At 31.4% G+C, this 14,870-nt stretch overlaps 1 protein-coding gene across 3 annotated transcripts in view; it reads left to right on the top strand.

The window, feature by feature from the left end:
* The first annotated feature begins 2,622 nt into the window (after window positions 1-2,622).
* LOC106468589 (uracil phosphoribosyltransferase homolog) overlaps window positions 2,623-14,870 on the top strand; it is a 37,207-nt gene continuing 24,959 nt past the window's right edge. For 2 of the 3 annotated variants that reach the window (XM_022396938.1, XM_022396939.1), the window contains exons 1-3: window positions 2,623-2,918; window positions 7,878-7,920; window positions 10,793-10,862. In XM_022396938.1, coding sequence (XP_022252646.1) covers window positions 2,803-2,918; window positions 7,878-7,920; window positions 10,793-10,862 — 229 coding nt within the window. In that variant the 5' untranslated portion in view covers window positions 2,623-2,802. The remainder of the gene's footprint in view (window positions 2,919-7,877; window positions 7,921-10,792; window positions 10,863-14,870) is intronic. The other variant, XM_013929023.2, reaches the window with a different exon arrangement.

The raw sequence follows: 14,870 nt of genomic DNA on the forward strand, positions 1-14,870 counted from the left end.
CAGTGTTGCGTCGTAACAATACATTACCCAACTGAGGCCTAGAGCTTTTTATAAACGATGTTAGACTATAGTGTAATAATACTCACTTAAAGCAACAAGAAAAATTCAGAAGATTCGAGTAACATGACATGAATTCACCACAACTGAACTGCACAACAAATGATTTGTAAACAGTTATTTAAGCAAACTTGCCATAACTATTGCTTCTAAAAATGACTTAGTTTAATGCTTGCACAATATAAACTGTATTAAACGTAAAATGAACGGTTGTGTATACCTAACAATAACCCCTTCATTAAGAAACATATTTACAATATTTTTACACTAGATATAAATACTCATATATAAAGTCTTCTCATACAGTCTGCACCAACATGTGCAGTGCCCTTGATGGTTTACATGCAGAGTCTATAGTTCTGGAGGTACAATGCTTATCTCATAATACTCGCACTGTCTGGTTTGCACCTCTGGATGTATGTAAGTGGTTGTTGGTCCGTCTGGATGATGAACTCGTTCCCATATAGGTAGTTCACTAAACTAACCTAAAACTATTAAAATACAACCTCAAAGCCAGCCCTTTCATCCATATATTTATCAAGTCTTCTCTTAAACTCACTTAAGTTTACTGCTTCCACCAAATCCAAAGGCAACACATTCCAAAGGCCAACTACCGTGTTAGAAAAATAAAACTGTCTTAGCTAAAGATAATACATAACCTGCCAAAATTTATATTTTATCCTAACATTCTCCCCATTAAATATGAAAAAATTTATACATCAATGCTATCAATTCCTTTAACAACTGTAAACAATCAAATTCCCTCTAACTCTTCTTTTTTCAAGATAAAACATCCCAAGTATCATCCTCATAGCCTTCTTTGAACCTTTTCCAACAATTCAGTGTCCTTACTACAGTATGGTGCTTAAGACTGAACACAATATTCCAAATGTAGCTTTACCAGTGATCCATACAATGAAATTACAACCTCTTTATACTTGTATTTAATATCTTTGTAGTTACAACCTAAAATCCTATTTGCCCTGTAATGGACTAAAACACAGACAAGCAACCACTACAACCAGGGTTGAAACCCAAAAAGGAATTAATTGAACTATAACAACCACAGATATCAAAATTTAAACTTTTGAACAATTAGAATATAAGATTTATATCATACTAAAACACAGTTAATAAGTATTTTCCTGGTAAGGAATTGTTACTAACATTAAAGAACGATATAACGCAACTATCAGGGCTAATAATTATTTCAATAAGTAAAAAAAAAAAAATCAGGAAAAGAACCAGACGAAGATAAAATCTAATTCCTAAATAACAATATTCTGTATTTACACAACTACAAGATCATTAGCAATATCGAGTAATAACCAGAAATAATACCTCTCAGCTATTTCTCGTGAACTAACTTATTGAAGATCATGTCAGGGTTTTTATTCAGTGGTTAGACCATGAGATTCAAACCCGCGACCCTCAGATTGCGAGTAACCTGTACCTGAAACAATACAGTTTCAATTCCAATTTCACTGACATGAGCATCCAGCTGGAATGGACAATCTTGCAATCCCCGTCCCACCAAACATGCTCGCCCTTTCAGCCGTGGGGGCGTTATAATGTGACGGTCAATCCCACTATTTGTTGGTAAAAGAGTAGCCCAAGAGTTGGCGGTGATGACTAGCTGCCTTCCCTCTAGTCTTACACTGCTAAACTAGGGACGGCTAGCATAGATAACCCTAGTGTAGTTTTGCGCGAAATTCAAAACAAACAAGTAAGCCATGTTCTTTTGAATGTTTTTTGGCACCATCACAAATATATGTTACTGATAACAAGAATCTTCTTTCAGATTTTTGAAAAAGAAAATGTTTTTTATCTCCATATGAGGATTAAAAAGATTTACTTGAAAAATGACAAGAATAAAGGCATTCAAAAACAAAAAGTGAGCAATTTTTTGTGTAATTGTTGTTTCCCGTGAATTTGGACCCTTAGTGGTTCAGCGGCAATTTTGAATTCTTACAATGCTAAACATTGGGTTTCGATACTCATAGTGGGCACAGCACATATAACCCATTGTGTAGCTTTTTGCATAATAACAAACAAATAAATCCTTTGAATTTTTACGAATAATTTACTAATTTGTCAAATTATCTCTCCGTTGAAACCTGTCTTTTTTTTTTTTTTTTTTTTTTTTACAAATAATGTTAAATGAGTAAATGAGTATAAATTCAGGAAACCCGAAGAAAGATACTGCTTTTATGCAAGAGGCATACATTTTAACGAGTATCGAAAATGACGTGTTTCGTCCTTTGTCATACAAGCTAAAGAAAGCCTAATGTTTAAGTATTAATTGATATGCATGTTCTTTATTCTGTGTTGTTACATGATGCATATTTTGCAAAAGCAGAATTTCATATAATGGTTATTCAATTATTAACTACTTTCATTTTGAATTTAGTAAATATAATCTGAATTCCTGTACTGAAACATTTGAAGAAATAAAGTTCATTAGTTATAAGCATGAGATTGTTATTTATAGGTTAATACTACCGATATGTGACGTAACGTCAGTCAACCAATTGACACTGAGAAGAAGAGGGATTGGTTAGTTACGATAAGGTCTGATTTTACTAGAGGTGTTACGTTTGTTGAGATGTTCATGTTTCAGCTGTGTGGTCATTTGTGATTTACAGTGAAAATTATTGCTTAGTTAGTAGTGTAAACCGAAGTTACATTTCAAATTTTCACCATCCTTTATCTTTCATTTTATTACATTAATAAATTTTTACAGAGATGACTTTTAGTATTGTAAACCCAGAATCACAAAAGTCGCAACCTTTTAGCCCAAACCTCAAGTGTATTCCAATAAATGATCAAATTCGTGAGCTTCAGACAGTTATTCGTGATAAGTAAGTGAATCATTCAACTTATTTAAATTAAAGTCAAACATAACTTTTTCATGTATAATTTTAATCCAATATACACAGGTTTATTACTGTAAAGTAATATTTTGTGACAAATTATTTGAGCAGTAACTTGAGTAAGAAAAATTAAATAGAACTGGTTTATTGAATTTAGAAATCCAGATTGGCTTTTTTAAAGTTTAATTCAAAATAATTGTGAAATTTGTAAAAGTGTCATTAAAAGCTTAAACAAATTGTTAATGTTAGTAATAATTTGATAACATAGTAGTACTATTATCAATAGTAGTTAGTACGAAATGCAGGGATATACCAACTTCCTCTTTGAAATAACCTAAAATACTGGATTATTTGCCTACCTGATATATATATATATATATATATATATATATATGGACAAATTCATAATGTCTTCTGTATAATAGTTAGGGTAGTTAACCAAAGGAGGATACCAGTTCCAATTTATATATAGCCGTAGAGGTAGTTCAAGAATAAGTGAGATGGAGTTAAAAGGATGCAAGAGGTACAAGGACTGGCTTGGTTATTCTTGAGATTTGTGTGTTTGATTCCAATTTTTAGAGCTCAGAAAATACAATGCACTTCATTTACAGAGCTTCCTTGCCTTAGGATAAGTTGGACAAGTGAAAACACCTAGGCTAGCATAATAAGAATCACATGACTAATAGTGGTAGTATTAGTAATACTAGTAGTAGTATGGATGAGAACCCACTTAATAACATGGATCTTGCATAACTGTAGATAAATCACAGAAGCCTTCAAAGCAATGCTCTTTTGCTATTAATAAAACTAATAGAATTTTAGGATGGAAGTTATAGATGTATTGATTAAAATTAAATGAGGTAATTATGTTGTTATGAAAATTACTAGTTTAGGTATCAATGCTGTATATAGTTTTGGTTGTCTAATCTAAGAAAAGATATTGATTAACTGGAAAGGGTTCAGAGGAGGGCTACTAGTATAACATAACACAATTTAAGGACAACTAGGGACCTACTGGGCCATCTAGACTGTCCCATCCATCAAACTATAAAATTAAAAGGATAAGTATGAGGATGGAAGAGTTATATTATTATTAAAGGGGTAGGTTAAGTCTCAAGCATATTTTCTGTTGAGATAAAAATGGTAAGAGGTGATCTTACTGAAGTTTACGATAAGTGTCTGGTAGATTGATAAGGATAAAGGCCTCTCATTTCTTTGTGCTTTATTCAGAGTACAAGAGGACACAAGTTAAAAATTTGGAAAAGACAGTCTCTAGTTACAAGTTTGATTTTTCTAATAGGGTGATTAGCTTATGAAATGATTTGCTACCAGCAGTAGTGTAGGCTAGCACCTTATGTGAGTTTAGGAGAGGAACTGATTTCCTGAAAAAAAAGAGTGGGTTCAATTTTTAGTTTTAAGATGGGACAGATTTGTGAAATATAAAAAAAAAAATATTTGCTTTTAATTTAAGATTGACACATTCCTAAAAAGAGGAAAATTATAACATTGAAGATCAAAGATAACTGGCTTACTAAAAACAAAGAAAAAATTCAGAAATGGATGCCATACATTTAAGAAGTTTAAATGGACAGATTGGTGGGAAACCAAGCAGAACTAGAGGAAAGCTAAAGATCTGGTTAAAAAAAGATTAGCAAATCCAAAAGGGCTTATGAGAAACGGTTAACTGATAATGTTAAAACCAACAGCAAGCATTATTTTTAAGTATGTGAAAGGTAAGTAAAATGGTAGAATGGAGACTGTGTCTAGGTTAAAGGATGTTGCTAGCAAGGTTTTTATTTAAGGACTGTGAGATGACTGAGCTCTTAAATGTTTGTATATTTATACTGTTTTTGCGGAGAGAATATTTATGATATTTCCTTCCCTGAGCTTTCTATGAAAAATATTTTAACTGACCTGAATCTTATAAATATTAACTAATTAATCCTTTTTGGGAAGTAGAAAAATTGAGATATTAATAACATATGAAGTATCAGGATCAGACAAGATTTTTTCTTACAGTTTTAAAGGAGGTTAAAGAACTGATATGCAAGTTCCACTCTTATTTTTGGTAGATATGTAGAAATTGGGCAGGTGACATAGTATTGGGGAGTTTTGCATGTTACTCCTACTTTTGGATGGGGTGATGAAGAGTTAATTGCTCAGATAAAAGACCAATTAGTATTTCTTTGGAGTGTGAAAAATTCTAGAAGCTGATAAAAGAAACTTTACAAAATAATTTTTGGAAATTCTGAAATATTATTCAATGAAAACCAACATTGATTGAGATTTGGAAAAAGACAAATTAGGCTCCAGTTTAGATAATTTTAATTTTCTAACATAGTGATGGATTTATGAAATGAATTGTCAGTAGTAGTGGATGTCACCACTTTAAAGGAGTTTAAGAGGGAAATCTATGATTACCTGAAAAGTAAAGGGTGAATTTAAAGTTTTACATTGCTCGGTAGTGTGTTGCAAGAACAACTTTGAAGGACCAAATGGATAAAAATAGTTAACTTGCTGATTTTGTAGTTCCATGTATTATACATAATTAAGTGCAGTAAGAAATATTAAGCAATGTGCAAGGATTGAATGAGATTATCAACTATGTTTGAATCAAGAAGTTCACTTGCTAGATTTGTGAGTCACATGAATAAGGGAGAAATGTTTGTAAGTCATGGACCCCAGTTAAGCAAGACAGGTATTTGATGAAGGTGAAAATAATTATTTGAGTCTGTTTAAGTTTAGTTAGTGATGAGGGAAAGTCTTTAATAAATTGTGTCATAGATTTTGAAAGATTAAAGGCAAAAGGAATGGTTAGTACATGTAATTAGAACCTTAGAAAATACTAAGTGACAGAAGACCATTTGGCCCACATAGGTCACCTGACAAAGAAACCAGCTCCATTGAAGTCGTTACCCCCCCCCCCCCAACCACACACACACACATACACATCCATAAAAGTATCCAACAAAAACTGAAAGTCAAACTACCAACACACATAATATCATCTCCTAAGCCATTCTATAAGGAAACAATTCTAACAGGTAAAGAATTGGCCTAATAGCCAGCCTGTACCTGAGTTTCAATAGCTTATGTTTATTTCTTTTAATATTCAGGATTTAAACTCCAACTTTCTTCTCAGTACTCCAAGAAACTTCCCCTGAGCAGTTTATTCAAATCCCTAACAATTTTAAACACCTGAATCAAGTTTCTTGTGATTCTTCTATGTTCTAGAGAAAGGTTTTGAGGAGATACAAGGTGACACAATGCACTTCATTTGTATAACTTGCTTGTTGGGAGAAAAGTTATATTGCTATGGAGAAATTTTTAATTTATAGTGTGAGAATAGTAGATTTGGACAAGAAGTTGTGGAAGTTAAAGATTAATTTTAAAACCCTAAAGATAAGGACTTCCTTGATTGGGAAAAGGAGGATAATGCAGGGTTTACTAAGGTGCAATATAGTAAGGTTACGGATAAGAAAGTTACTCTTAAGCAACTGCAGATAACTTTGTCAAATATTTCAAAACTGTTAAAAGGAGAGAAGTGAAAAGGATCACTTACCTCTCTCCAAATAATTACAGAACAACTTGCTAAGTTGCATTTTTCAAAAGTTATTTTTGTTTATTGTGGTTCTTAGTTTCTCAATTATAGATATTGATAAGGTATCTCCTTTGACTGTGAAATAACTAGTTTTGGTCAAATTTCAACACTAATCAACTAACTACTACAAACATGCAATGGAAATTGATAAATTCATCAGTTTGTTCCACTCACGTAGGTTTCGGTTTTACATATACAGAGGGTTGAATGTGTATCATATTAAAATGATTTTGAACATGACAACCATAGACAATATAATGTTGTAGTGGAATGCATCGTAACTAAACTTTGACATTGTTTGGTATTTCATAAATATGCCACTGAAAATTGATTGTTTTGGGGAAAAGTATCTAACAGCCTTTTCTAATGCAAAATATTCATGCACTTGGATCATAAAGGTTTGCTGGGATCAGGGATTTAGAATTTTCAAGAGAATATTCTTTGTACGCAATGGTATTTGAAAACACAGAAATATGTATGAACTTTTGGAATGAGAACCTCCTAGAAAGAGACTTTGTTGTTCTCCAGCTGTGGTTAACAAAGTGCAGTGTCTTGTGACAGTTGAGAATACCCAAACACAAATGTCAGTGGCAAAAGCCATCCTCAAGCAATAGTATGCAAATAATCAAGAAGGATTTCTGATAAGGCTTCAAGCCATACCTCCTACTCAAATCAACACATACCTCAAGCAGCTGGAGAATGAAGTAGGTATTTATTCTGTTCCGTACAAAGACATATCAATCAAGTCTCCAGATGCAGCACCTATGGATTTTTATGTGATACAACTGTGAAATGGATGCTTGGAAACCATGGACTTTGTAAAGTAGACTTATTATGAAAAGCATGAAGGACAAAGTGGTGTGCTTTGAACATGGTAGCTTTATGATGGAAACTACTTTGAAGAGCTATTGTCAAGATTCACATTCCTCACTCATCATAGAGAGAGCATCAATGGATGTGGTGACATGGATTGTAATGGTGTGGTGAGACTAATCATTTAATAAAACATACTCAACCTCTTTACAGCATAGTATTACATTTTTTGATCTTTAATGGTTGATAATGCTAGGAGAGATAGTTTACATCCCATGAAAAACAATCAATTTGAATAATTAATCATTGATGTTTAAAATAAGATTTCTGCTCAATTTGTTTGAGAAATTACTAGTTTTCAATTTAGAAAGATACCTTGAATTGTAGAGTAAACTTAAAGAAATACTCATTTTCACATTGGTGAATGAGTACTATCACTTTCAATCTGTCAGTTTTTTTTTAAGCATGGCTTTAAGTTTTCTAAATTGTTTGTCTCTTTAAAAGTATTATAATTTAATTTTTCTATTTTATAGAAACACAACCAGGAGTGATTTTGTTTTCTATGCTGAACGATTGGTGAGTGTAATGTGAATATCACTACTAGCAATTAACAACACTGTTTTGAGGTACAAGTTCTACATACACAAACTGAATTGATACTTTCTTTTTATACATAACAGTAATTGAATTATTTTAGGCTTGAAGTCCATGTTACCTTCTCTTTAGATGTATATCACTTCTATTAAAATTGTAAAGTTTATAAGAACTATTTTTTATTGCCTTTTAATTTGTGTAGTAGTACTCAGTGGTCATAGAATATTTGGTTTAGATCATTAGGAAGTCAATTATATTTGAATGCTTCGTATATGAAGAATTGTTTTAAGTAAATATTATTTTTTATTGATTTATATATGTATGTGTGTATGTATATATTTTTCACACTGTCATATTCATATCTTGATACAGTGAGATTGCTACACCTCATTCTTGAATTTGAAAAATATATTTTGAGGGAAATGTAGTTCTTATGGAATGTCAGTATATAAATAATTATTCTTATGGTGTAGGGCTTGTCTTTAAAGTCTTCTAAACAATGTATGTTAACTAGTAACAAGGCAAGCAGTTTTAAATTGTGTACTTAGAAATATTAAGTAAAAGTCGAAGGAAGTCACCTGTTTACCTTATGAGGTGTGTTTAGACCACACTTGTAATGTTTTTTCAGTTTTGTTCACCTTGTTTAAGAATAGATGCTGAGATAAGAGCTACCAGGATGATTCTAGGCTTGAAGGAGTTATCATATGTGGGATAAGTTAATCTCTATATTTTTGCTTTGGGAGGATTTGATTGATGTTTTTAAAGTAGTTAGAGGTATGGAATCTATAAAACTAGATAACTTGTATATAAAATTCTTCAGATAATAATACTAGAGTACACAAGTTTAAGAAATTAAAAACTGAGACAACTCCAGTTAAGTCAGATTTTAATACTTTTAACTTTCATATTGTGGAACATTTAATAATTGCTGTATTGTATCCAGTTTTACTAATCCATATCTGTTCCCAGTCTTTTCTGCACATTGCACATGTTATAGTTTTTAAATTATAATGTTAGGAATTACTAGTTTATTATATTTTTTTGTTTCTGAAATTTCACGCAAAGCTACGAGGGCTGTATGCACTAGCAATCCCTAATTTTGAAGTGATAGACTAGAGCAGGCCTTGACAAATCTTTTCAGATCCAGGAGTCAGCCAAACAACTCAAGAGCTAGGTGTGCCTAACTTAACTTCTACTGTTTGTACTGAGAAATGGGGACTACGCAAGTGCCTCGATTATCCGTGCCTCTGTTATCCAAGGTTTTTTCTTTTCCCAAAATTTTCTCAAAATAATTGTATCATTGCAATTTTAGAGAATAAGTTTTGGAGAAATTGTTGCTCAGAAATTAATTTTAGTTGGAAAAGTTTAGGTGTTGCATGATATCCAGGGTTTTTGCATGCAGGATCTGGAATGCGTTCAAATCGTAAGTTGGCCTGTTCAAGCCTAGCCTTGCCTCTTTTTATTTTTAGCTGTTAAGATAGGAATACAAAATATTTGTAGCTTGGTTAAATTTAGTTGATTAGTGATTAAAAACATGGTATAGAAAAACACACAAAATACAAAAGAAGATTTCTTATAAATCTCATTCAACTTCATTTGTTGTCCACAGTTCTCTTCTGCACTGTGGGCATCCTTTAACCACAGATGCATGTTGCAGTTGTGTTGGGGTGGCACCCAGTTACGTATTGTTCTCTTCCCTATAGATAATTGATAACTGAAGTATGTTTTGATAAAGGCTTTTACATAATAATTTCCAAACATAGATTTGCACTAATTTTGACTTATTTTTCACAGGCATTGAGAGGGTGCGATTGCACTTTCGTGGCTATAGCGGAAAAAGTTCTGAAATTTATGAGCTATTTAGCCTATGGTAGTGATTAAATTCAACCAAAACAGGAACAGACAATGAAAAGAGGAAGTAACTCACAAAATTCAGATAAATTGAGTGTGACCAAATGACACTTGGCTTTTATGATTATTATTGAGACGACTTTGATAATTTTTCATGATAATGTAATTAAAGAACAGAAAAGAGATTATAACTTAAAATAAGGAACTTGAAAATATGGAAAATTTTTTAGATTAAACAGTGGGCTAACTAGTGAGGTATGCTCATGTCTCAATTATCTGCTGTTTTTGTTATGCACGATTTTTTGCTTTTCCTGGATAATCGAGGCACTGGTGTAGTGTATATTTATTTACTTTCCCAGCAACATGTGCATGCTAATAATCACATCATATCAACAACTATCGTATCTGAGTCTAAACACGCACACTTATTGGTTGAATTGAGAGAAAGAAGAAAAATAAAATGGCCAAAAATTAGTAATATGTTGTGCAACTGCAGTACTTCTTTTCTGATAAAACATGAAATGCTGAATCCACCATTAAAATCCTAGAAACAAAGTTAAATTTAGGACTCAAATAATGCAAAAATAATTCCAGATTTTCAAAAGTCAAGAACTGTTTTAGATTAGAATAAAATGGAGAAAATACTAAGTGCCAGGATAATTTTTATTGCCATGATGACTTGGTGCCTGGTCTTTGTCAAGGTCTGGACTAGAGGGAAGGCAGCTAGTCATCACAACCCACTGCAAACTCTTGGGCTACTCTTTGCCAATTAATAATGGGATTGATAATCACATTATAATGTCTCCATGGCTGAAAGAGTGAGCATGTTTGGGGATAGGATTCAAATCCATAACTCTCAGATTGCAAGTCAAATACCCTAACCACCAGGCCATGCCAGGCCTACTAGTTTATTATAACATTATTGTTAATTATCACAAACTGTTTGCATTGAATATAGTTACTAACTTTCAGGTCTTGAAATTCATTTATTTTTACTGTATAGATACGTTTGGTTGTGGAAGAAGGCCTAAACCAACTTCCTTTTACTCCTTGTACTGTTACAACACCTACTGGTAAGTCTTCCTCTTTTTTTTCTGTACATATGGGACTTGAATGTTGTAGTATATTTTAAGGAAACTGAACTCATCCTAGTTCTTAGTGTAATTTGTTAGTTGAATAATAATAGATTAATGTGAAGCTTCATTTGTGTATAATATGTGTTAGGGTAGAAATGTTATTGGTGTAGTTAGTTTTGAAGTTATCATGAACCACAATAGTGGTTCATAATAGGAATCACCCAGGAATTTCACAAAAATGTTAATAGAACGTATGGGCAAAAACCATCTTAAAAAGCAGACTTGTTCATGAAACAATACTCAAGACTTTCTATCTCAATGGCTAAGGTGGCTAAAATGTTGATAATAGCAAAATGGTTGATTTTCTGATTATTACACAAAATTCAAAATTCATCCATTTGTTCTTCATATTATTATTATTATTTATAATATTCTTGTTTCACAAGCCTACAGAAAAAACGACAATGAATATTTTATTGAAACCTGGGCAAACCTACTAAAAAAAATATTTTTATGTTGATTCTTAAAAGGAAAGAAGATATTTTATCAGTTTTTTCATTGCTACTAGCCAAGTTTCTCTTCAAAGCCATTCAAGTACCAAAGCCTACAGCAAAAACAGCTAGGTATACTGTGCCAAAATCTGTGGACAGCTACTAAACAAACTCCTGCGAAGGCTGTAGGGATATTTTAAAGTTGATTCTTGAAAGTCAAGATTTCCAATCTCTAACATTTTCTAAGTTCTTCGCTACCAGTGTAAGTTCTACAAAGCCATTCAAGCATTGCAGAAATGTAGAAACAATTTAAGCACCATTTTATTACTAGCCAGAAAGGCTTCACCTTACAGTTGTTGGAAATGCTTCCTTTTATTAGAGTAAACAATGCTTATACTTATAACAGTGTCTCCAGCCTTATTTTATTATTGATTATAGTTTTACAAGCTATTACAGGAATAACAGCTATGAATATTTTACTGAAACTTGGGCAGTAGTAATGAATGCAGTACTAAGTATGTTATGGTGTAGTTTTATAATGAATTCACCCCGAAGAATTTTTCAAAGTCCTTCACTTTCCACCATTGAAAAAATCCAGTGTTTTACAACTGGAAAATAATTTGTGCTACTTATAGCGTATTAATCAGAAAATGTCACATTGAGGATTCATCATTTCTCAAGTTCACTGTTATACTTTTGTCTCTTTATTATTTTCTGTGACTATTTCAGTGAGTGTCTAATATTAGATGATTACCTGAGTTGAGTTTTCTACTCTTGTGAGTGGTGATTTATTCTACTGATTTTTGTACTTTGCTGAAATTGTGAGTGCATATTTTAGTACTATTCATATTTTTGTTTCACAAGCCTACAGCAGAATCAGCTGGTTATCTTGCACTAAAACCTAGACAGATATACTATATGAGATGCTGATAATGTCTATGAACTATTTAAAAAGTTGATTATTTTTCATTGAAAGTTGATTTATATGGCTATAAATACATAATATATGCGATGTTCTTATGAGCGGCTTCCTTTGTAATCAATGCTTATTAACTGCATGTTTAAACGAAACCTCAGATACAAAACTACCTGGCTCAGTAAATATGGCTGGGTGGAAAAAGCCAATGCAGCAGTAAACTCTTAAAAAACGTGTAGCATTCAATTGAATGTATATGCACGTATATAGCCTAAAATGTATTTTCTATAAATAGATATAAAAAACTTAAGAAACAAGATAGTTTAAAAGTGTTAATTCAGAAGGGGGAACAGTTATCATCAAAAAATTACAGAAACAAGTTGATATGAAATGCAAAGATTATATTTTCAAGTCTACAACTAAGGACTGTAAAAAAAAAGTAAACAAATTAGTTTGTTTACTTTTGTAGAGTCCCTTGTTGTAGGCTTGAAAATATGATATTTGAATTTGAATTCAACTTGTTTCTGTACCTTTATGATGACTCCTATTCCCCCATTTTAAATGAAGAATTTTTAATTATCTTGTACTACCTATTCCTAGGTCACAATACATTTTTGTAATTGGAGGTTATAACAATTTTTAATAAAAGCCATGTTGTTCTGTTATTCCTGTAATGTCTAAGACACTTAACCATTGGAAAAGAGAGTTTTTTGAAACTATGTTAACTACAGTATCATTAGTAATGAGCAGGTTACATCATTGTCTCGAAGTGTATTATGATGTTAGCACATTTTATTATTGGCAATAGACAGTGTACTAGTATTTAGAACAATTATTAATTGAAGAATTAATCAAAACAATGAGGAACAAGAATATTTATTTTAACATTTGTAACAAAATTAAAAATATTCTTTGATATAGACAAGTTAGATAGATACTCATTAATAACAATAACACTAGGATAAGGCTGTATTTTTATAACAAAGATTTTTGTTTTACTAAGTTAAATGTTATTCTGAATATAAAAGTAATTAATTATTTTCCAAATAACATGAAGTGATTATCTAGAATTAAAATGAAAGTCAACAATATTTAAAAATAAAACTAATAAATAAAATAATCACAGTTTTTTATGCAGCTAATTCCAGCATCAGGTGCTTAATATTAGTAACTTGCAGTGAGGATTGAATTGTAATTTTTAAGCTCAAAAACATGTAATCGTTGGATACATATTTCTAAGATTGACCTTCATTGCAAAAGAAAGATTTAGGTCAAATTGACAGACCCCATATAGTTAGGGTATAGAAAATAACAGACAAAATATAAAGTTTTATAATTTATTTGTTATTTTTTCCACCCTAGCTCTATATGGACTCGGTTGATTTGACGAACCTTGTAACCACCATAGAAAAATATGAAATAAATCTAAATCACCATTTTTCTTCTTTCTAGAATGTTTGAAGAAATGCTATTTGTTTATTCCAAGTAGCTTAAAGCATGTAACAGTCCACATTTATTTGTACGTAATTTTATTGTTTTATTGCCCTTTGAACCATGTCTTAAGTAATAATTCTGCCACACAAGTTGTAAATCATTCGGAAAACATGTAGCTTACATTACTGTATTGAATAACGTAATGCATGAGGTACTTGCAAGCATACCTCATGAAGAATTTTTAGTATTATTATTCATTATCTTATTTATTATAACTTTATTTAGCCCAATAAGTTTCTAATCTTCATATTTTAATTGCTTTATAATAATAACTAAAGAATATACATGAAGAACGAGAAATATGGTACTTAGTTCTGACTATTTGTTTTTGCTGTCAGTTGCCAATTAAATTTATGCCTAATTTTTTTATTAATACACTAAATTTTTATTTACTTAAATAATCTACCTAAAAATCCAGAATAATAACACATAGAAGGCAAATAATGTCCTATAATTATCATAATCTAACTATGGCATAACAACCTTAAAAAAATTCTAAAAGCTTGAGCTGAACATCATGAGTGAAACTCTTGAACTGAAGATAAAATACAGTACTCTATCCTGAAACCAATGTAATATAACATATTATTTGATAGATTAAAACTTTGCCTTTCCATTGGTTATAAATGATATAGTATAAAACACCAGAGAGAATTATTTACTGGGTGTGAGAGTGAGGATGTGACAGGTTTGCATGACAAGTGGGTCTGACTTTCTAGTTTGTCTCTGTAAAAAATATATAATTAATGTATATAAAAATAGAATTTGCCTTAATGATACCTATATTATAATGAGTAATCTATTTTAAATTATGTACTTCAGACAGGGATGGTGAATAAATTTGAGAAGGGAGAAGACCTAAAGAACAAATGTCATGATTCTCAATACTAGAGGAGATTGAGGATTTTTTAAAACATTTACTTATAAAATGAACTTAAAACTTGTATTAAAACTTATTATCTATGTTTTGATGTCAGCTTTACTCGTATACATTAATAATAAAGTAGAATGATTAAATTTTGAATGTAACTCTCTAAAAGGTTATGACATGCACACTTTGACTTACCTGTAGTGAAAAGGTAAACTATCTAGATCAGTGGTTTT

This window comes from Limulus polyphemus, unplaced genomic scaffold, assembly GCF_000517525.1.
Source record: "Limulus polyphemus unplaced genomic scaffold, Limulus_polyphemus-2.1.2 Scaffold3069, whole genome shotgun sequence".
NCBI classification, from domain to species: domain Eukaryota; kingdom Metazoa; phylum Arthropoda; class Merostomata; order Xiphosura; family Limulidae; genus Limulus; species Limulus polyphemus.